Source organism: Urocampus carinirostris, chromosome 1, assembly GCF_059441175.1.
Source record: "Urocampus carinirostris isolate Australia breed hairy pipefish chromosome 1, RoL_Ucar_1.0, whole genome shotgun sequence".
NCBI lineage: Eukaryota > Metazoa > Chordata > Actinopteri > Syngnathiformes > Syngnathidae > Urocampus > Urocampus carinirostris.
Genome location: NC_142349.1, coordinates 34,195,056 through 34,217,772, shown reverse-complemented (window position 1 = coordinate 34,217,772; position 22,717 = coordinate 34,195,056). Strand labels below are relative to the sequence as shown.

Here is a 22,717-nt window from a genome sequence, read left to right as displayed (position 1 = left end):
TCATATGATGTGAAGGGGCAGCATGGCATCTGAGTTGTTAGAAAGTCTGCGGCACAGTTCAAGTCATGGATTTAAATCCAGCCACCAGCCTTCTAGTGCGTAGTTTGCATGGTCTCACAGTGCTTGTGTAGGATTCCTCCCAGATTCCAAAAACATGCATGTCAGGTTAATTGGCCAGTCTCAGTTGTCCCTAGGTATGAAAGGGTGAGTAAGTTGTACGTCTCTGTGTGCCCTGCGACTGTCTGCTAACCAGTTCAGGGTGTCCCCTGCCCACTGCCCGAAGATAGCTGGGATGGGCTCCAGCACCCCCGCGACCCTACTGTGGATATGGGGTTCAGATCAGACATGGGACCAAGTCACACATGTGCAAGTCTCAAGTAAGTCCCAAGTATTTTTTTCTTGGGCAAGTCAAGTCAAGTCAAGTCACAGGCTGTGTCAAGTCAAGTCAAGTCAAGTCCTGTAATAGGTCAAGTCAAGTCCAAGTCAAGTCACCTTTGGCGTACTGTTGTAATTTTAGCTTCAGAATCTGATCTTAATAAAGTGAAAGGCAATATATAAGAAATCAAGTAATCATCCTTGGCTAATGTGCCTAACCTGTAATAAAATATTTGTATCCTAAATACTCATGTTCAGTAAAATACATCATAGACTCAAACAAACAGTGATATCGTCAGTATTTGGTATTTATTGACAGAAAAAGTGATCTGTAGATCGAAACCCAAACTTTTACTTTTTTTTTACTTTTACAAAGTAACAATAACAGCTAAAACAAATACTAACTTACAGAGGATTAAACTGTCACATTTCTCTTGCTCTTTTCTTTGCAGATTTCTCTCTCACACGCTTTCTGTCACTCACTCAAACAGTATATCCATAAGTCAATCCCTTTTTATGAGGAAACAAATAACAGCTAAAACAAATAGCTTATTATTATTAAACTTTGTTACATTTCTCCTCTCTCTCTCACTCACACACTCACACTCACTCACTCACTCACTCACTCACTCACTCACTCACTCACTCACTCACTCACTCACTCACTCACTCACTCACTCACAATGACACAAATTAACTCACTCACTCAGTCACTGTATATCCATCAGTCATTCCCTTTTTACAAGGTATTGCATTTGCAAAATAGAAGATTAGACAGGGTCTTATCTGCAAGCCGAGCTCGATGGGGTCTCATAATGATTCCACCATGGCTGAAGACTCTTTCCACTGGGGAACTTGAGGCTGGCACTGACAAAGCTTTCATTGCAACAGGAAAAAGGGCAGGGAGGACAGCCCTGTTTGCGTCCCAGAAGGACAGACAAGGCTGCCCACAACAAAGAGAAAAATAGTTATTTAGTTGTGTCTCTGGGTTGGTGGTTGGGTCCTGCTTGCGGCGTTTTTTGTAGCCTGAGAATAGGCCAGTGCTGTCTTCTTGCTGGCTTTCGCTTTCCTCCTCTAGGAATTCAGGACTCTGGGATGTTGTGTGAGGTTGCACCTCACGTAGAATCAGATCTAATTAAAACAAAGAAAAAAAAGGGCAAGCGTAAGATCTCATGAGCATTATTCAAAATTGAACATCCACAGTTTGATACGCTTGCAAAATCATCTCTAAAATGGATTATAATACTCATATAACTGTTTTGAATTACATTTCCATAATTTGATAATGGTGACACGCCTAAGTGTACATCACGTTAAAAAAAAAAAATCCACTGACCTTTTACCATGTCAACAATGTTATTCTTGACATCATCGGTGACAAGCACATCATGCTGAAGCCACATCATGGAGAAAGCCGGGTCCAGGACAGCTGACCTGATGTAGACTGGGTCTGCAAATGGCAGCTCTTCCCCTGATGCAGCTGACAACATCTTCACATTAACGAAGATTCCCCGGAACCGTTTCTTCAAAGAGAATTGCAGGCTATGGATCATGCTTCCCAGGAAGCGCACTTGCGGCTTGAGTCTTTCCAAGTGGTGGTTAAGAGACAATACACAGGGGAGGACAGAGCTAATCGTCACAATCTTCTCTCCCTGAGTAAGATCAGTGGCCTCTGCAAATGGCTGTAGCACATCACAAAGTTCCTTCATCAAGTTCCACTCCCTAATTGAGAAGACCAGCTCACTGTGTCCCGTGTTCTGAACAACACTGCACAAGTCCTGGTGACTGAATGAGAGCACTGCCTTGACTTGTCGGAAAGTTGAATTCCACCGTGTGTTTACAGCAGCGGGTATCCCTCGCTGATCAAACTTCTCCTCAAACGCATCTTTAAAGGTGCTGGATGTATGCAAGAGAGAGCTAAGCTTGGAGCATTTTGCAAAGGAACTGTTCATGATCCGTGCATCCTTGAGACCATCACCAACAGCTAACTGCAGAGTATGCGCAAAGCATTGCTGACGTTTAGGGCTTCCTCTGTTGATTGTGCGGTCCACAGTCTCCCAGTCACCTCTGGAGAGGTCTTCCCACAATTCTTCATCATCCAGATTGTCATCATCGGTTACTTCGTCATCTTGATCCTTCGGAAAACAGACTGAAAATGCTCGCTTCATATTCGCAGCATTATCACAGATTATGAAGTCGAGTTTTTTCCGAATGCCATAATCCTCACACAGGGAATCAAAGGCTTCAGCAATGCGCTCTCCTGTGTGAGATCCCTTGAATCTGCTGCATGCCAGCAGGTATGACTTCAGCATGACTCCTTCTGAGGTTGCTAAGACATGGCCAGTGACTCCCAAAAAGCCGCGCATCCTCCTATCTGACCAAATGTCTATGGTAACCGACACATGGTCTACACCAGCAAGAATCACTTTGATCTTTTCTTGCATGTCTGCAACAAGTGATTCTATTGTTGAAGTTATTGTTCTGCGGCAGATAGGCTGGTATTTGGAGTCGACCACAGACATGAAGTGCCTGAAATGTTTATTTTCCGTCATTGAAAGGGGCATGCTACATCCAATCACAAGATCTGTAACAATAGCATTGGTTATGGACTTCTGTTTGGGATGATTTGCTGAATATGCTTCCAGAGGACGAGACTGGATGAACTGTGATATTGCAGGCTGTGTAGTATCAGTGCAGGCGTTTCTTGTCCTTTCATACTCTGCATATCTGTGAAGCAGATGCAAAAACAAGAATGAGATGTCCTGTATGGTTGGGCAGACATGAAATCATGACATATGGTTAAAAAAACAGTTGTTTGAAACTTTCTGTATTTTTTTTTATCTATCTTCTGGATGATATTACTTAATATCAAATCAACTGTAACTGAAGCTTTTACCACATTTTTTTACTTTTTTATGCTCATAAAGCTGGTATATCTTAACCATGTGATAGTTAATAAATAAAACAATTTATTTAACATTTCCAACCATGAAATCAAAATTTTTAAAGAAAATAATGAGCTAATATTTATTTTTATACTAAAAAGTTACTAAAAAAAACTACAAAAAAAACTTCCATAATTGTCGACTTAGTGGTCTTAATTATAAGATTGGATTAACATTATTGTCACTATTTGATTTGGAGACTACTGGCATAACTTTTGATCTAGCCTGCACGATTGAGGCGGTTTTAGCGTGATGACGTTGTAGTCTGATTGGTTGTAGCATAGTCCAGTAGTACACAGAGGCATTTGATCAACGCAGCCTCTCGGATGGTTGGCCAGACTAAACTCGTGTGATGAGTTTATCACACGTTTATCACAGTTTATTAATAGTCGCGATAGCCAGGCTTTATTGTTGCACTTTTATTGCACTTTATTGTTGTCAATGTCTACGCATAGGACAGTGTGGAACGTAATTTCGATTCCGTTTTATGTCAAGTACATTTGAAGGAACTGGCAAATAAAACTGACTTTGACTTGACTATGTACGATCAGCATGCCTGTGAAAAAGAGCGGATCCCCCTGCAGCTGCCGCCAACCCCACACTCTCCCCAATCGTGGAAGGTGCCCTTTTGCCAACACTTCCAAATTATATGCAGATTGAGACTATAACATTAAGGCAAAGACACATTTTTCAGGGATGTGATTTTTCCGCTAATTCGCGGAATTCCGCTTTCGCTCCAAAAATAAAATTTTAAAATTTCCGATTCTTTTAAATGGTAAAAAAAACGATTTCGTCTCGACAGCGTTCCATTTTAGTGTTTCCGTAACTGAAATGAAACGTACTTGCGATTGGTTGAAGTCTCCGTGTTGACCAATAAACGCGCTCCTTATAAAGGCGTAGGAGTATGCCATTGTTCATTTCTCACACGTTTTTGCCGAGTGTTTAAAGAAAGATGTCCGAGATCGAACGCAAAGATGCTCCGCGAGTTAAAGAAATTGCTAAGATCGTAAAAAAACAAGTTTCGATCGGACTGGTTAGAGAAGGAATTATCTACAAATGTTGGTGACCCCGACGTGATCCAATGTAGCGAGCAGAGACGGGAGTCGTAAGCGGAGTGTCAAACAAAGGTGCCAACGAAAGCTGCTTTAATGACATTTAAACTGGCGATAACAAAACAAACACGAGAGTGGCTAGAACCGGCCGAATTAAGAGTCCCCCTAGGAACTCGCTAACTAAACAATGGTTCCGTGGGTGAATTATGTACAACCCACTACAGTACTTTCATTTATAGATAACATCTTCTTCTATAACAAAGACATTTATGGTATGTTCTAATATGAGTTACTTTTCATTTGGTCATGATACAATTATTTGTTCATGAAATTTGAACTCTTCAACATGATTTATGTGTTAACTTAGTAATCACATGAGTTAGATATGATGATATTCTCAGTGATAGTTTTTAATAGCAAAGGCAGTCCAATGTTTTTTAATGTGACTGATTTTGAGTTGACTTAAACTGTAATTTTATATGGGATAGTTCAAAATACATTGAAAATGTATGCTGTTGTTTTGTCTATTTCTTTGTCATCTGAGTGCATTGAAAGTACTTAAAAACACGGAAAACCCATGACCTCCGGGGGGCTTCGCCCCACTTCTCCCCCCACCAGGGCACTGCCCTGGACCTAGCTGGGTGCCCGCGGCCCCCAGACCCCCGCCTAATTTTCAGATAATTTCACTTTGGTCAAATCACATCCCTGATTTTTGATCATGTACAGTGCACGTGTCCTTCTCAACTTCACCGCTTAGCCTACCCTATTTTCTCAATTAGACAGCCCGTTTATCCGTAGCTCCTAGCTCAATATGCCTGGCTTGTCTTTTGCGTTACCCGTTGTAGGATAGACGAGGCACTATGAGCACAAATGCATTCGTTTTACTCAAACATACTGCAATGTTTATAAAAGTAAATGAATGAAGCATCATTGACGCAGGTTACGATAACCTCTCGTCTCTGCATAAGAATGTCACAATGATAAACTGAAACCCCCCTGTGCAGCGGCTAAATCGCCCTGCCGCTCACTCTTAGCTAACAACCAAAGAGTAAGCAACTGGACTTTTTAGAGATTGAGCTGTAGATGTTCCTCATGGAAGTTCCTCAAGCTCAAATTAGAAGTCCAGTTGCCTACAACTAAACTGTATGGATAAAATGACCTGGGTGAATGACAATATTCACAGACATTAGCCAACATCCAACTCACCAGATATTAACACATTGACAAACAGATATTAACACTGACAAACACTTACTGGGCAGAATGGCTCTTCAAATGTCGGATGAAATTTGAGGTGGTGGTCTGGCTGTCCGAAATTTTCCCGTTGCAAAATTTGCACTGCGCTGTTCGCCGTTTACCTTCTTCACAGAAGTTTTTGAAGCCAAAAGTTACTACCCTCGGAGCAGACATGCTGACTTCAGGTGGTTGCCGTGGAGGTGTGTGGCGCATGGGCAGAGTGGGCGTGACATGAGAGCGTTTCTCAGCCCGCATCCCGTACTGTAATTGTCAACATTATTTAAATAATGAAATATATATATATATATGAACACGCAAGTCATTCAAGTCATCGTGGCTCAAGTCAAGTCAAGTCCCGAGTCTTAGATTGCCAAGTCCAAGTCAAGTCACAAGTCATAAAAACAGCGACTCGAGTCGACTCGAGTCCAAGTCACTAAGTCTCAAGTCCCCATGTCTGGTTCAGATAATGGATGGGTGTGATGTTAATTATATTTATAATTTTCAATCAATCTTTAAATACTTAAATAATTCTGTATTACCCTCCGTTCATTGCCTTCCCCCTAATTACAGTGCTTCCAGATATGTGCTTACATATTTAAGGATCTAACCTATAACATTTCAGTCACTATTTATTGCTAGGCTCAGAAATCTACCCTGAGACCTGCAGAACCGGTTCTGCAGGCTCTCATGAGACCGACCAAGTGAAAATGAACTGTTGATTTTGTCAATCAGATCCTGAGTTGGTTCATATTGATATTCTGGAAGGCCTAGAGAAATGTTACCGCTTTCACAAACATAGAAGGTTGTAATCCACTAAAACCATCATGCCAACAAAGAGGTAAACTTGTGAGTTGATTTAATAGCGAAAGGTTGGAAAATCCACAGCAAGCAAGCCTTGCGCAAGCAGGAAAAGGTTTCGTCCACAGCTTTTAGCTTTGAGGTAAGATCTTAAGCCCGACCCTTTATACGGTCTTGTTGAACTTTGATTTTGTTACAAAGGACATGCTTTCGCATCCGTTTCCGCCTGCCCCCTACTAAACCACAATACCCCCCTTTCGCGCAATCGAGCAGGTGCTGTGCACTGGTAAGCGGACTGCGTCACAGGGAGAGTGATTTGGCGAGAACGGTGCCGTCAGACAAAGAAAGGGGCGTTGGCGTGGGCCGGCACGAATCACTTCTACTTCACCCCAGTCCTCACAGATAAAATAGGAAATTTCCAAGAAACGTTTCTTAGCGCCGGTTCATTCGTAAACAACACACCACTTAAAAAGACTGAAGTGAAGGCGTAGCTATCAATTCCACTGCACGCCACAGGTAACATAATAGTAGTAACATGATAAACTGACAATTTAGAAATGCATATCAAACCGGGTGTCCAATGTGCTAATTATTAACAAATGTAGCTCTCAGGTTGAAAAACGTTGGAGACCCCTGCAATAAACAATCACAGAAAAACTAAACACATTGTGTGTAACATAAAAATGAAAAAAGATTTACTTCTGATTTTGAAATTCTAAAGAATAATTCATAGCTAATTCATACATAATTTTTGGCACCTGTCTTAAAGCCCCAGTGTGTTATATTTGATCACTGGTCTAATGTGAACAATAACAAGTGCCACAGCAAGCAAAATGGCATACAAACATGCTAGCTACCCAAGTAGGGAATCCACTATATAAAATAAATACTATTTTCTCAAACTATTATTATTTATAAAAATTAATATTTCCATGCGGCACAGCAGCTAAGTGGTTAGCACATTCTGTGCATAGATTGCATGTTCTCCCTGTGACTGCATGGGTTTCCTCCGGGCACTCCAGTTTCCTCCCACATTCCAAAAACAAGCATGTCAGGTTAATCGGTGGGTCCAAATTTTTCCTAGGTGTGGATGAGCGAGTGAGTTATCTGTTCCTGTGTGCCCTGCGAGTGGCTGGCAACCAGTTCAGGGTGTCCCCTGCACACTGCCCGAAGACAGCTCAGATGGGCTCTAGCACTCCCGCGACCCTACTGAGGATAAGGTAATGGATGGATGGACATTGTTATGATAGCTTATGTAGTTTTACCTAGTATTCAAATCAATGTGGTTGTTTTTTAATAAATACATCTTTTGTACACTAGAAGGAACTTTATATTACAATTTGTCCCTTTAAAATCAACCCCTTATCATTCCTGGAAAATTTGGCGATGATCCCAATTCAACACGTCCCCAAAGTAAATTGGATGCTGTTCTCAAACCGTTTGGAGAATATGGACGTTTTGGTCTCTTCTGAAGGGTAAGGGGCCGGTCACACAGCCGTTTGCGGCTGAATAACGGCTAAAATTTTGCGTTTTTTTTTTGCCCGTGGTTGCGCGGGATGGAAAATGTGCAAAATTGGCCAACTCGCTGTTCATCGGTGGTATGCCCGCAAAACAGACGCCGGCGACTGTTCCGCTTCCTCATCGCGTCATTTCTGCGTCATTTTCTCGTGTGGACCACGGGTATAAAAGCTCCCGAGCCGGTGTTGTGCCCAAATCCGACTCCTACGCAACACCCACACCGCCCCCACCCCCTCGCGTGACTTTTTCATTCACGTTAACAAACGCATTTTGTAGAATACGATCGCACTTTATTGTTTAAATAAACGCGTTATATAGACTAGGATCTCCCAATTGTTATAATTAGCTCGCTTTATAGTTTTAATAAGCGTTTTATATAGAATACGATCGCTTTCGTTGGAAGCGCAGCAGAATGCGCGTTCACGCGAGGGGGGGAGGATTTACCGTTCGATTACGTTCACAACAAAAACAAAGACGGAATGGTTTAAGTTGTATTGTTTTTCCAACAAATGCAAGACGAAGTGGTTTTGGTTACATTTTCGCCATTACATTCTCTAAAAGAGAGATGAAACGAGGTTAAAGTGGTTGTAGTTTTATTGGTCTATCTTCTTTATTCATTATCCATTATCAATCAGTTCATAATACGCTACAAAGCTTAGGAGCCGGGACTCTTACTCTCAGCCAAAAGGCCAAGCTAAGATCTTAGCATTAAAGCCTTGCTGCGACTATTGCGAATGCACCGAAAGATTTATTCGAAATGAAGAGAAACTACGCTGACGGGGATCCATGTTCACCCCCTTGACGTCACGAGCACAACTGACGTGTGCTCGGCATTCGCGCTGTTTATACGCAGAGAAAGGCGTTTGACTGTCACACGCGTAACACGCTAATTTCATGTAATAACACCGCGACACAGGCGCCGAACACGCTATTACCATGCTCCACCCACGATTACCCGCTGAAATTTCCCGTCCTACCCATGTCTAAGCACGCCCTGGCCGCGGCCAGAGCACGTCGTTCCGCGTCATTTCCGCGTCATTTCCTCGTGTTGACCACGTGTGCGGCACGCGGTTTAACACGTGCTCAAACTTTTGAGCAGCTCAAAAGTTTTGAGCGCGGCCAACCACGTGAAAATTTCCGACCGCGAGTAAAGCACTGCTCTATCTCGTCTATATGGCGGTCTCAAAACGTCCAACAGCGCCCAACAGCATTTGCTTCACGGACAGAAATTTCTGGCCGTGATTCAGCCGCAAATGTCTGTGTGACCGGCCCCTAACACTCTGAAGTTGTGTTCCAAATTAAAATAATCACTGCATTTGCTACTAACATTGAGTAATCTTAGTTGGAACACACAGAAAGAGAAGGTTTTTATTCTCGCTTGATAAAAGGCCTGCAAAAGAGTGTAGCATGGGCCTCTCAGATGGGTCGTCACGGCTAATGACTGTTAAAAAAAAAACTTGGGATTGGCCAAGAGCGGCGTCAATCAGAAAGTCAGCGGCCAACAGAATTATTGAAGATTATCTGACTGCTTTATTTATTTTCAAAGGGGAGTAATGAGGCCAAATAGACGGATACAAGGAAGCTCGTCAAACATTACAGGAATGCTTTTCAGGTTTTTTTTTTCATTTTCATGCATCAGCATTATAGTGGGGCAGCACGGGGGCGCAGTGGTTAGCGCGTGTGCGGCACAGTTCTGAGGTCTTGGGAACCTCCTGTGTGGGTTCAAATCTAGCTACCAGACTTCCTATGCGGAGTTTGTATGTTCTCCCTGTGCTTGCATGGGTTTCCTCCAGGCACCCTGGTTTCCTCCCACATTCCAAAGACATTTCAGGTGGATTGGCCGGTCCAAATTGTCCCTAGGTGTGAATGAGCGAGCGAGTTGTCTGTCCCTGTGTGCCTTGCGATTGACTGGCAACCAGTTCAGGGTGTCCCCTGCCCACTCCCGATGATTGCTGGGATGGGCTCCAGCACCCCCACGACCCTACTGAGGATTAGCGGTGCAGCTAATGAGATGAGAGCATTATAGTGTGTTTTGGAGTAAATACTTTACACGGTTGGATTCACTGGACTATTGTGAATGTAACCACACGATCTTTGTGGAGAATGTATAGGTGAGCAATAGAGGCTGTATAGTTTTCAGGTATCTTGTTTCAGACGTGATTGTGATGTGTGACGACTTTATTTTGAATGGTATTATATCTTGAATCACAAGAGTTTAAGATTTCCGATGATATCTGGCATGATGTATTCCAGTGACTGGTGACATCGTGAAGACACAACTTTGTTTATCAACGTTAAGGTGCTAGAAGGAATAATAATATTTATTTATTTCTTTAAGTAATTATTTTAAAGCAAGCTGGTTTTTCCATAGAATGGACTGATTTGTATGAGAAAAGCCAACCTGTCGATGATGCCGCACATGTCAATAAGGAGATTGCTATAGTTTCCCAACACCCTTTGCTGCACAAGGATGAAGTCCACTTGTTTTTGGTCAATGCTAAGCTGACGAACACAACCTTGGAAGAAGGGAAAAGGGTTCTTGCAGTCCTCTTGTCTTTCATCCCTCACGGGACAACCTAGGACAAGACATTTGAGGCGTGAATGTGAATCAGGCATAAGAATATTGTATAATTCGCCTACCTCCAACAAAGAGGTTCCCTTCGATGGCCACGGCGAAGGAAAGGCTGGATTGAGCCACATTATCCTTGTCTACGGTGACGCTCAGGTGCCCCCGTCTGGACTTTAGATCCACCGAATGCCACTGACCATCATCAAGACCAGAAGCTTACCGCCAATACACACATGATAAATTTAGCATTTTGGTTGCAAAGGACCCAAATCCAGACAAATATCTAGATCAGTGGTTCTTAACCTGGGTTCCATCAAACCTTAGGGGTTTGGTGAGCCAGTCTTACGAGTTCAGTGGAGCTTCTGTCGTGAAAGTCAAGACACACCGGCTTACCATGTCTTTACGCAATGACATGACCCACTTCCCTGCACAACACTCATATCAGCTATTTGAGATTTGACTTTGAGGAACAATTCAATGATGAACACCTTTAAAAAGTCATTGAAATTTAGCAATACCAGGTTGAACAGCAATTCTTCAGAACAACAAAACTATAGTCTAAACATTTTGGTGTCAACAAACAAAAAGGTATCCAGTGATTGTCATGAAAGCATACATTTTTTTATGCCGGACATAAAAGCAAAGAAAAGGAAAAGACTTTACTGAAAAAAATTACATGAGACTTGTCAAGGTGAAGCCATGCAAATCCAAATAGGTCTCTACAAGGCAACAGCAGAGATCACACTGATCCTCAGTTCATGCACTATGTTGGTTTTGTTCTGCACTGTTCATATTATGTATTGAATCGGGAAAAAAAGTATTTTATTTCACACTAAAGTAGGTTTTGATGACTGCGTTTATGAATAGAGGGGTTAGGTAGCTCAGGGTTAGAAAGGTTAAGAACAACTGATGCAGATATACCAGCCTACTTTACAGCCATATACTTAATGCTCTGTATTGACCTGTCTTGAGTTCCAGCAATATCTTGTCAGCTTTCTCCACTCGCAGCCTGAGTCGGGCTTCACTAAGGTACAGCCAGACAATGCCACCATGCTGAGGGAGCTGGAACATCAGCAAGAGCCCCTCTCGGTTCCACGTCCGGAAATGCAGCCCAACAGACACAACAACTAAGTGCACTGAGCTTGCTGCTCCGGGCCCCGGCAACTGGAGGAAGCTTCGGTGCCCAGTAAAGGTGGCAGCCACCGCCAGAGTCTGGCCGGCGCATGTGAAGGTCACATTGCCCTGGGACACATTTAGGAAGAAAAAAAAGGCAAAAGCATGAATATTGATCAGCTGCAGGGAGGGGGCGTGTCCATGCAACATGGGGTCACTGTGGTCCTCATCAGCAAGTCTCCTTAAACGCGACATTAGCAGCATTAGCATAACCATGAGCAGCCAATAGCATTAAAAAAGCAAATTGGTGGTTGGGGCAAAGTCGAATGAAAGTCAGTTTATTTATGGTGGATGCAATCCAACTTTTAAAAATGCTGATGACTTTTTGTTCAATTGCGAAGCAAAAATATTCTATTTTTTATTGTCTTTTTCCACAGTGTGGCCTATTTACAGTATAGAACTAGTAGCTATTCTGTTTTTTGTTGTTGCTTTTTCTCTATTCTTTATGTATACATATATCCCCTACCACAGTGTTTGGCAACCTGTTCTGTAACACGTACCAGTAAAATGTCTGACTATATTCTTGCAGCCAGGCCCAATAACATCAGTAATGAAAGCAACAATAATAATAACCATTCTAAAATCCATTGTGAAATCACTAGACCACTAAGGGTCTAGATCACATGGAAAAAGGCATTTGATTTTATCTTTTCATCACACTACTATTACTCACAGTACCACATTGTACAGTGTTGTTTTGGCTGAAGTCTCTCCCGTAGTGCTCCATTGCAACCTTGTACAACGTGGCCCCGCAAAAATAGTGCGTTGATTTTGAGAACAAACCAAAGACCTTTTCCTTTTTCATCTACAATCCTAGAAGCCTACTGGTAAAGAATAAACGCTCTCACCGCCGCAATCTGGGTTCTATTCCCGTTCGCATCTACAGCAGAGAATATTAGATTAGTCAGATTTGTGGCCTAAGCAATTATTGCTCAATTACAGTGATATCCTAAAATAGAACCTACGTATAATGCACAATCCAACTGAGTTTTATTTGGATGGAAAAAAATCTGTGTATTCCTGATTTGATACGGCGTTTGCAAAAAATAAAGCAACTTTTTTTTCTTTCTCAGCTCGGTACCAAACGACCCACGGCCCAGTGCAGTTCCGGTGCCCGGTCGTTGGTACCAGGGGGGTAGCTTCAATGTGAATCTATTGCTGTTTGTCATGGTCTTTTTCATAGTCTCTTCGATTGGTATATTGCCATTTATTGTAGATGTCATTTAAAAAATGTGAGCTCATTTAGGTTTAAAATGGGCATGCTGCAGTCACTCCACACACAAATACATATTCCCAAACAAACAGATCGTCTTTGTCCTTGAGAGAAATCAAGACTCAAAGAGCCACCATTGAAGCGTTAACCAAGCATGCAAATAGCTCCACTTTCTTCTTCCAGGATTCATCGGCTTTGTGTGAACTTATTTACTACAAATTAACTGCAGTGTGAATTTTGAACAACAAGGCAGGTCCACATTGCCATAACCGATGTGTTATGATCCGCGACTACTTAGGCCTCGCCTCCAATATACAAAAGAAAACTATTGGCACATCAATGGAGTCAGATGGCAAGGATGGTATTCACTGAAAGATTTTGAACTGCCAAAAATAAACAGTATATTGAAAATGCAAACCTTTAAATATTATTTTGAAAATATGGGAAATGTTTCCACTTGCTAACTATCAATATTTTGCAACACTTACAGTGTGTCACAAAAGTGAGTCCACCCATCACATTTCGGCAAAGATTTTATCATAATGTTTAATTGAAAACTGAAGAAACATCACTTTGACACAATGAAAGGTAGTCTGTGTAAAGCTTATAAAGCAGTGTAAATGTATTTTCCCCCTTAAAAAAACTCAAAATATAGGCACTGGTAACAAATGTGAGTACACCCTTAAAAAGTTTCTAAAGTTTATTATTTTGTATATTTTCCAGAACGACTTCAATCTTCCTGGCCATAAATGTCACCAGAACCTCGCAAATTGCCACTCTTCCACACCTCTATGACATGACTGAGCTATGGGATTTTCAAGACCTTGTGCTTCTCTACCTTCTGCTTGAGGATGCCCAGAAGATGTTGTGTTGGTTTTAGATCTGAAAACATGCTTAGCCAGTCCATTCCCTTTACCCGTAGCCCCTTTAGAAAAGCCTTGGTCGGATTAGAAGTGTATTTGAGGTTATTGTCAGGCTGGATCATTGCCCTGTAACCCAGTTTTTTGGAGGGAGGGGATCATTCCACACTACATGCTTAAATTTGTGTTTCCCTTGATGAGATGCAACTCCCCAATTCCAGTTGCACTCATGCAGCCTCAAACCATGACATTCACAACACCATGCTTGACTTTAGGCACGACACAAACATGTTTGTACTCCTCATCTGGTTGCCGCCACACATGCTTCACACCATCTGAGCCAAATAAATTAATCTTTTTCTCATCAGACCAGGGGATATATTTTCAGTAAAGCATGGCGTTTGTTGACATACTTCGTTTCATTGTGCCAAATACATTTATCTTCAGTGATGTTTCATTAAACATTACAATGAAATCTCAACAGAAACGTGAGAGGTGTACCCTTTTTTGTGACATACTGTATCCCCACCAGTGTTGCGAGGATGCTGAAGCCCATCCTAGCTATATAAATTGGCTTGCCAGCCAGTATAGCGGCACACAGAGACAGACAAACATACACTCTTGCATATGAAGGGAGAATTTGCAGTCACCAGTTAACTTTCCATGCATGGTTTTTGAATGTGGGACAAAACCCATGCAGGCACAGAGAGAGCAGGTATCCCCCACATGCATGTATACTCCAAACAGGAAGGCCGGTAGCTGGAGTAGAGCCCAGGACCTTAGAACTGTGCCACGCACGTGCTAACCACTCACCCGCTGTGCCGCCCATTGATAACAAAAAATACTTATATAGCATCATAACTGGGCTGCCAGTGACTTAGCTTAAGCTATAATGGGTATCTAATTAAATGTTTATATATATATATATATATATATATATATATATATATATATATATCTGAGGTCATGAGATTGAACCTTCCTGTGTGGAGTTTGCATGTTCTCCCCATGCTTGCATGGGTTTCTTCCGGGCACTCCGGTTTCCCCCACATTCCAAAAACATGTCAGGTTAATTGGCTGGTTCAAATGGTCCCTAGGTGTGAATGAGCAAGTGAGTTGTCGGTCTCAGTTTGCCCTGCAACTGGCCGGCAACCAGCTCAGGGTGTCCCTTCCCCACTGCCCGGTGGATGGGATGGGTTTTTTTTTTTTGTTTCAAGCTTTGAAAAGAGGAATTTGTTTTTAAGAACAGTGGCAAATTTGCATGATTGTGCTCGCCATGGGTACACAACCTTCATCTGCATGACAAAGACTTGGATCAAAGGCAAAATCTGGGAGCTCCGATTACTTTATTAGGATTTTAAGGAAATCCATCGTTTATTAAAAAGCTCTCTTCCGAATGTGAAGCCAATTAGCACAGTTGAAGTTAAAGGTCATCACTGGCTATTCGATTGACGTTTTGACCTTATTAGCAACGGTGTCATTGACTGACCATCACTGAAGCTTGCTGGTCGTGACGTCGGGCCATTGCGATCAGGTTTTGCCGGTTGTACACCAAGTTCTCCAGACAGCCTTGGAATCTTTCACCAGGAGCATCGGGGGACGAGCCCACGGTCAGCTGGAAATAATTGGGATGTAAAACGTAATTTACAACCCGGAGACAAAAACAGGATTTGAGAAGACCTGCTGGAGTTGCCAGTGGTGCAATTGAGGAGGTAGTGCCACAGTTTCTTTGTGCTGATCCACGGTGAGGTTGCAGTAGGCCGAGTGACATTCTATTATGAGCAAATGCCATTGTTGGTCATCCAAGAGGCTGCCCAACAAAGCCAGGTGCTCAAGACCAAGGCCAGATGTACTTGCTAGGAAAAAAAGATGTGGTGAAGGTGATTTTTACAATAGCTATAAAAAGCCAAACATGTGATTTAAAAAAATGACATTTTCAACCCTTTGCTTCATCGTTATATTATCATTAGAAAACTGATGTATTATATCAAACAAATGTGATACAATTGAAATAGTTTAAAAAAACTGATGGGATAATACAAATAAAACTGCTTTAAAGAAGGATTTTTTTCATAATAAAAAAAGAGCCAACTTTCAAAATTGTCTCAGGTTATGTAACATAAATACACCACTGAGTATTTGCAAAAAATCCAAGTTTTTAAGACAGTTTGTATACTTTTCCTTATTAATCAAATAAATGTTTTTTTATTTTTATGAATTAAGTTTTTTTCCGAGTGCTAAATAATACACAATGTCTCTTTGAGATATTCTTATTCTTATTTTTATTTGCTATTTATAACAAATGACCATACATTTAAATGCTATGTAAGGATTTTACTAAAATATACACTTGAATTGTGTCTTTGAAATACAAACTCTGCTGAACGAAAATAGAGCAACGATTTGACACAGAATAGGTAAAAAGTATTTTCCTCACTGCTGCTTTGTGCTAGCTTAGCAACAATGTGGACTGTTTGTGATCACTGCGGTTAGCAGGCTCAAACGGCAAAAAGGAGAAAACTTTCTGACAAGACATCAAAGGTCGCAAGGAAAGTTTTGTGTTTTTTGAAGGCATTGTTGTCTCCCAGCAGGAGGTTGAAAGGGGGGTACTCTCATCTCATCTTCATCATCAGAAGAAAAAAAGTTGCGATGCAAAGCCAAAGATTCTGCTGTTTGCGCCAAACGTGAGACGTTATAAATCTTGGATGAGTGTTGGCGGCTCCAAATTAGCAGGGCTGGGCTCCCCAAGGTCCGGTTCTACGGGGAGGCGAGGGAAAGGAAAGTTCCAAGAGAAACCCAACGCAGTTGTTGAAAATACATTCAGCAGTCTCGGGGGAAGCAGAAGAGGAAGATGATGAACAAAAACATCTTCATCTCATAATGAGGAGGCGGAGGTTTATCTTCTTGTCAACAACTTATTTACAATCTAATTAGAATAGAAAATACATCTTATTTTGTCACTTTTGAGTGACACCAATAGCATTAAGTGAGGAAAAATGTTACAAAGAGATGACAGTCTGTAATGGCCTTAAGCATACAGCTTGTGTATTGGAATTGTTATAACAGTCATTGAAGGAGTACTGGTTTTTGGGTGTGGATCCATGTAAAGGAAGCAGGAACTGAGGAAGGATGCTCAAAAAGAGGGGTGGTATCTAATGACATAAAGAGGTACAAAGTGACAAACAAACAAGTGTTAACAAAAATTAAAATGACCAAACCAAAACTCACATGATCCAATCCAGAAACAAAGACTAAACCGTAAATGGAGATGCAAAGAACAAAGTAACAACCAAACATGTGGGCATTAATCTACAAACAAAAAGTTTTAACAAGAAACCAAAAACAAAATCAGAGGTAGTAAAGACAGTGAAATTAAAACATGACCCGATCTACTGTATTTTCTCCCACAAGAACTAGAGCTTGGCTAGCAATGTCTTGAAAACCAACAATTTGTATTAAATGTGATACTCGTGATTTCGGCAAAAATGTCCCTTCCCATTATCAATATTGTCAAGCACAGCTGCCGTCAATGAGATCTGATCATCTCAGAAGAGTGGGATGTCGCCTTACACCAAAAGCAGTGACCAGTTGATGTAGGTGATGTATCTGCGACGGATAAGCGGGCTTCTATGCAAACTCCTACCTGAAAGACTGGCCTAGAGAGTGATGGGTGCCACCGGGCTGTACCTGCCCAAGACACACCATAGGAAGTGGTGCCCCGACAATCCTGGTTGTTAAGTGTCTGTGAACCGTGGATAACATGAGAAGTTGTTATTGTTAGAAATGCCTACAAAAGTGTATGGCCTTTGCGCTAATTAGTAATAAAAAGTAGCTCTCTGCTTCCAAAAGATTGAAGACCCTGAGCTAAATAATACACACAGCCCCTTTACAAAAAAAACGTTTTTTTTTTTCAGAGATTGCAGGTGGGCAGATGATAGCACCACTTAGTGACTGTGTTTCCTACTGGTTTTAGAGGTGGAGTTAGAATTTAAAGTGGGAATTTGCCATTAATTCCAGTATTAGAGATGAGTAGTAGTAGGAAGTGTTTTAATATTATTATTGTAAGTAGTCTTTTTTTTTGTTTTTGTTTTGATTGATAGTCATGCTGTTACTGCCGTGGCTGATGTTATTTGCGTACAGTATATATTCAAATGCGTTTCTTTTCATCAAAATGGAAATGGAGTATTTGTTGGTATGGAGAAGGATGTTACTTTAGAAAACAGAATTCATTGGAAAAATCAAAACGGAAGTTTAAACAATGCCGTGCGACTGGCTGGCAACCAGTTCAGGGTGTCCCCTGCCCACTGCCCGAAGATGGCTGAGATTGGCTCCAGCATCCCGCGACTCTACTGAGGATAAGCGGTGCAGATAATGAATTAATGAATGAAAGTCAAACAAGGTATGCTGTGCAAAACAGATTGAAAGGAAAAAATCAGTTAATCGGGTGAGGAAATTTGATTTTCAGCCAAAAGCACATAAAGAGTCGAGAATTGCTTTTGAGTTCAGAAGAATGCATGTGAATTTTCATTTAAGCTTACAACGCTATTGACATGAGTACAAAATTAAAGTGGGAATCACAAGTAAGTGGATTTCAGTGACCATCTTATGACTTTCAATGCAATACAAATTATCATAACCAAGGCAGAGAAGTTCAAAATGTCCAAGATATCATTCAACATTTGTGAAATTGGGAATCAAGCCATGGCATTTGCTACCAGGGTTGAGAGTAACCCGTTACAAGGGAATGCAATTGCTTTTTTCGTTAACAAGCGGTGGTGGGCCATGAGCGCCTACAAGGCCTTCTCTGCTGGCTCAGAAATATCTGAACCATGTGATGTTAATTATATTTTGTCCATTAATACTTATAATGACTGATGCTGTTTTTTGTGCTTTGCTTAAATAAAGCCACAAATGACGGTAAACGTAAAAAACAGTAATTCCAAATTGTCTGGTGTTTCCTTTTATTGCTTTTCCCCTGATTGCGTTGCTAACATTCATGTGCTTTCAGATCCAAGCATTTAACCACAGATGTGATTTTTTGATGCTAGGCTGAGAAAACGGCCCTTAGATCTGCAATATTGTATGTGCAGGCATCCCTGCAGCACATCACTGTGATTATTATGTGAGTTCTGCCAATCAAATTTCAAATTAGTTCAAATGTGGATTCTGGAAGGCGAAGACAAACGTTAGTGCTTTCGCAAACATAAGGTGGCGGTAATTCATGAAAATAATTGCACCGGTATCCCACTGCAATAGTAAATACATTATAATCAGTTGTGTTCACTGCTTCAGTCAAACGGATATTTTCAGCCCTATTGAGAATAAAACCTTATGCCAGAAATACGAGAGAACAAGCTCGACATTCAGCATTAGCTTTAATGGCGATGGAAAATGACTTTTTGATGGAACCGAAACGCACTGAATCTGTACCGCAGAGTAATCCACATCTTATTAAGGAAAGACAGGAGGATGGATTTTTGTTCGAATAAAAAAATTGTTTTTGGTGAGTAAAGTAAAAGGAGAAAACAAAAAAAAAGACAGGTATTAGGGGTCGCCTAAATCAGTAACATTATGCACAAAATGGATTAATGATTTAGAAAAAAAATTATTCTACTAAATTAGAGTAGCATTTATTTTTTTACCGTACCGCATGATGTCACAGTGTTGGTTAACTCATTTAAACGTTGAACTTTTTTATACTAAGCATCTGTAATGTCAACTTCCAGATACTCAGAATCTAACATCCCACAACAAAATGTTAATTAAAGATATTGACTAATCAGTGCAACAACAAATAAACTCTACATTTGTTATGTGGACGACATTAAAAAACACGCGAAACATAATTTCAAATATTTACAGATGTACAAAACAATTTTAACCTTTTTTATATTCAATAAATTCAAAGTAATTAACATAGAATCCCTAATTGAGCCCGTTTGTTCCCGAAAGACACATCACTAATTCAGACTGAAGTGAAGGCGTTATTGTTCAAATTTTGTAACCCAACTGTCGCTACAGGGCAGGGGGATGAGTCAGAGGGTGTGCTTTTTGTGAAGCACATTGTAGCGCGCTTTGAGAGGTCTTCATTGACTTGAAAAGCAACCATTTACCATTTACCATTTACTTTTTCTACAACAAAGTGCAGTTGCGCCGTCAATATCATAGGGGGCAGTGGCGCTCTTTTCACCAAAGTGGGCATGGAGCATTGGTTTCGTTAGCACTGTGCATGCGTGCTTCACACACAACAGGTGTAAAGGCAAAGTAGGGGATCTCAGGTGATACCATTGAAAAATATTTAAGAGGGATGAAAAAAGAGGGGCCGCACGGCGGCTGGGTGGTTAGCGCGCAGCCCCAGGGTGCAGAGGTCCAGGGTACACGCAGCCTCCCCCTTTAGGTGTTTGCATGTTCTCCCCGTGCCTGCCTGGGTTTTCTCCGGCTACTCCGGTTTCCTCCCACATTCCAAAAACATGCATGTCAGGTCAATTGGCCGGTCTAAATTGTCCCTACGTGTGAATGAGGGAGTGAGTTGTCTGTCTCTCTGTGCCCTGCGACTGGCTGGCAACCATTTCAGGGTGTCCCCTGCCCACTGCCTGAAAATAGCTGGGATGGCCTCCAGCACACATACAACCCCAGTGAAGATAAGTGGCACAGAAAATGGGTGGATGGAAAATAGAATGAAAGAAACCAAGATGAAATGCAAGAAATTAAAGCGATACAGAATTTGATATGATCTCTGCCTAGTTGGATGAGACAAGTGCTGATAAAAAGGAATTATTTTTACCTTTGAAATTCAAATACTCTTTAGATATTTGTTCTCACAGTAAATATAGCAATTATTATAAATCTGTCTATATTTTTATAATCTCATAAGTTGATAAAGCTACAGTGTTATGCCTGGGTGTATAATTATATTGATAACGTATAGTATTTGGTTGCGTGTTGGGGTTAGGTGGGTGCCGGGCTTGAGATCTTTTTTCCATTCTAGGTGGCACAACAGAAAATAATTGAGGAGCACTACGCTACAACAGTTGCTTTACTCTGGTACTTTTTAAAAGCAGACCATCAAATACAATGTGTTCTGTTCTTTGACAGTATTTTCTTATGGCAGAACTTAGTACCTTTATTGCGCTAGCGACACAATGCTGAGTACAACAATTCTAAAAGATGCATGCTTTTATATACATATGAAATACAACTGTTTACAGTTATGGTGGCGGTGTCTCAAGCATGGACCACGAATAAGCGTCATTTTGGTTTATCCTCACATCTAAGCTCTATATATTTAACCATAAAATCTATTTATCGATCTATCTACCTTGGTCATATCCATCGAGAGGGGTGACCGACAGCAAGACAAACTCATACACAAAAACAAAGAAAAGGAAAAAGTAGCAAAAAACACACAAAAAAGGACCATGGCCAATCCAAATACCCAAACACCTAAACAAGTTAAGCACCTCGGCACCCAAGTTGGTCATACTTTCGTCCCTCCAGATAAAGCAGGACACAAGAAAGCAGCCATGTCATTTGGGTCAGGGTGACACTACATACTCTTCTGTTAGACAGCAGGGCCCGACAGCTTTCACTGGTTTATCCCTGCCGCATCATATAGGTGCCCTGCCCATCCCTTAGAACGCGTACAAACATCCCACTATCCTTTTACAACACCTCTCCACTCATTCCTATCACCAACAAGAGCTCTAGCTTCCACTATATTTAGAACTCTTTCCTCCGGTGCACTCATAACACCATCCATCCATGTCAATCGCGGTCTTCCTCTTGGTCTCCTTCCATTTACTTATGCTCTGTAGATCCTCTTCAATATTCGCTCCTCATCCATCTTCTCCATGTGTCCAAACCAACCAAGTACTGTCTTATTCGACACGTCTGCTCAGTTCCACTACTACTCCAGTTCTGTCTCTCACAATTTCGTTTCTCAATCTATCCAATCTTGTCACTCCTAACATACTCCTCAAAGACTTGATCTCTAAAACTTTTAATTTCCTCCTCAAATCTGCGTTCAGGCTCCAAGTCTCTGCACCATAGAACACAGTTGGCACAATCATACTTTCATACTTTCATACTTTCATACTTTCATACATTCATACTCGTACTCTTGTTACTCGTCATTGTCCTTAAAGCACCCAAAACCTTGCTTGCTTGTATCACTCTGTGTGGAATACCTCGCACTCCATTCCACCAACTGCAGCAACATCACAACCCAAGTACTTCAGGCTTTCAACTTCTTCCAGCACCTGTCCTTTCAACCTTACACCATGCTCACTCCATCCCGTGAACACTTTATCACCTTACTCTTCCCAAAATTCACACATAACTTACGCCTATCACACACTCTTCCAAACTCCATTACTTACCTTCTCAATGTTTCCTCAAAATCAGCCACAAGAGCTGTGTCATCTGCATACAACTGACATACAACCAACCAACCAACCAACCCGCCAACCAACCAACCAACCAACCAACCAACCAACCAACCAACCAACCAACCACTATTTTTCAGTAACACGCCCAACATTGTTTGCTACATGTTACAAAGTTCAGTGCAGTTCTGTGGGGGAAAGCGTGTCATTACCTTGCTGTTGTCCCGTGACGGCCATGAGGACTTTTCCCGCCTTAAGCTCCAGGCTGAGTCCCAGTCCCGAGGTTGCGCGGGCATGCAGCAGTGTGCCACAATTCTTCAGACTCTTGAACTTGAAGGACATTCTCTGCTCCTTTTCCTCCTTCTCCCGGTTCCACAAATAATCCACCGCGCCATTCTCCCCGTCCAGCGACATCACGTCCGAAGCTAACAAGCATGGCACGGGAGGAAAGACGTGTGCAATTTCATCATTACAAGACGGTTGTATGGCGGCAGTTAACTCTGATGAAAAACAAGTTTTACAAAGAAGTTATCTTGATATTCTCGCCCGTTGTTAAAACGCTCATTTGGTACCTTAAGATTTATTGACACATAG

At 41.5% G+C, this 22,717-nt stretch overlaps 2 protein-coding genes across 2 annotated transcripts in view; both read right to left on the bottom strand.

The window, feature by feature from the left end:
* Positions 1–22,717, bottom strand: part of cntnap3 (contactin associated protein family member 3) — a 128,902-nt gene that overhangs the window by 53,259 nt on the left and 52,926 nt on the right. The window contains exons 5-10 of the mRNA XM_088336283.1: positions 22,336–22,548; positions 15,420–15,595; positions 15,229–15,354; positions 11,456–11,735; positions 10,565–10,708; positions 10,326–10,500 (exon numbers count right to left, since the gene is read on the bottom strand). Of these exons, the coding sequence (XP_088192409.1) occupies positions 10,326–10,500; positions 10,565–10,708; positions 11,456–11,735; positions 15,229–15,354; positions 15,420–15,595; positions 22,336–22,548 (1,114 nt within the window). The remainder of the gene's footprint in view (positions 1–10,325; positions 10,501–10,564; positions 10,709–11,455; positions 11,736–15,228; positions 15,355–15,419; positions 15,596–22,335; positions 22,549–22,717) is intronic.
* On the bottom strand, positions 814–2,741 carry LOC148374424 (zinc finger BED domain-containing protein 4-like). Its single transcript, XM_088355005.1, has 2 exons — positions 1,712–2,741; positions 814–1,506 (listed from the first exon to the last, which is right to left on the bottom strand). The coding sequence occupies exons 1-2, from the start codon at positions 2,739–2,741 to the stop codon at positions 1,115–1,117; spliced, it is 1,422 nt and encodes a 473-aa protein (XP_088211131.1). The 3' UTR covers positions 814–1,114.

Excerpts from the sequence above, each read along its gene's own strand:
- LOC148374424 (XM_088355005.1), bottom strand. The coding sequence starts at position 2,741 with ATGCGCGGCTTTTTGGGAGTCACTGGCCATGTCTTAGCAACCTCAGAA. Across the intron at positions 1,507-1,711 it reads CATTGTTGACATGGTAAAAG|ATCTGATTCTACGTGAGGTG; the intron begins GTCAGTGGATTT and ends TGTTTTAATTAG.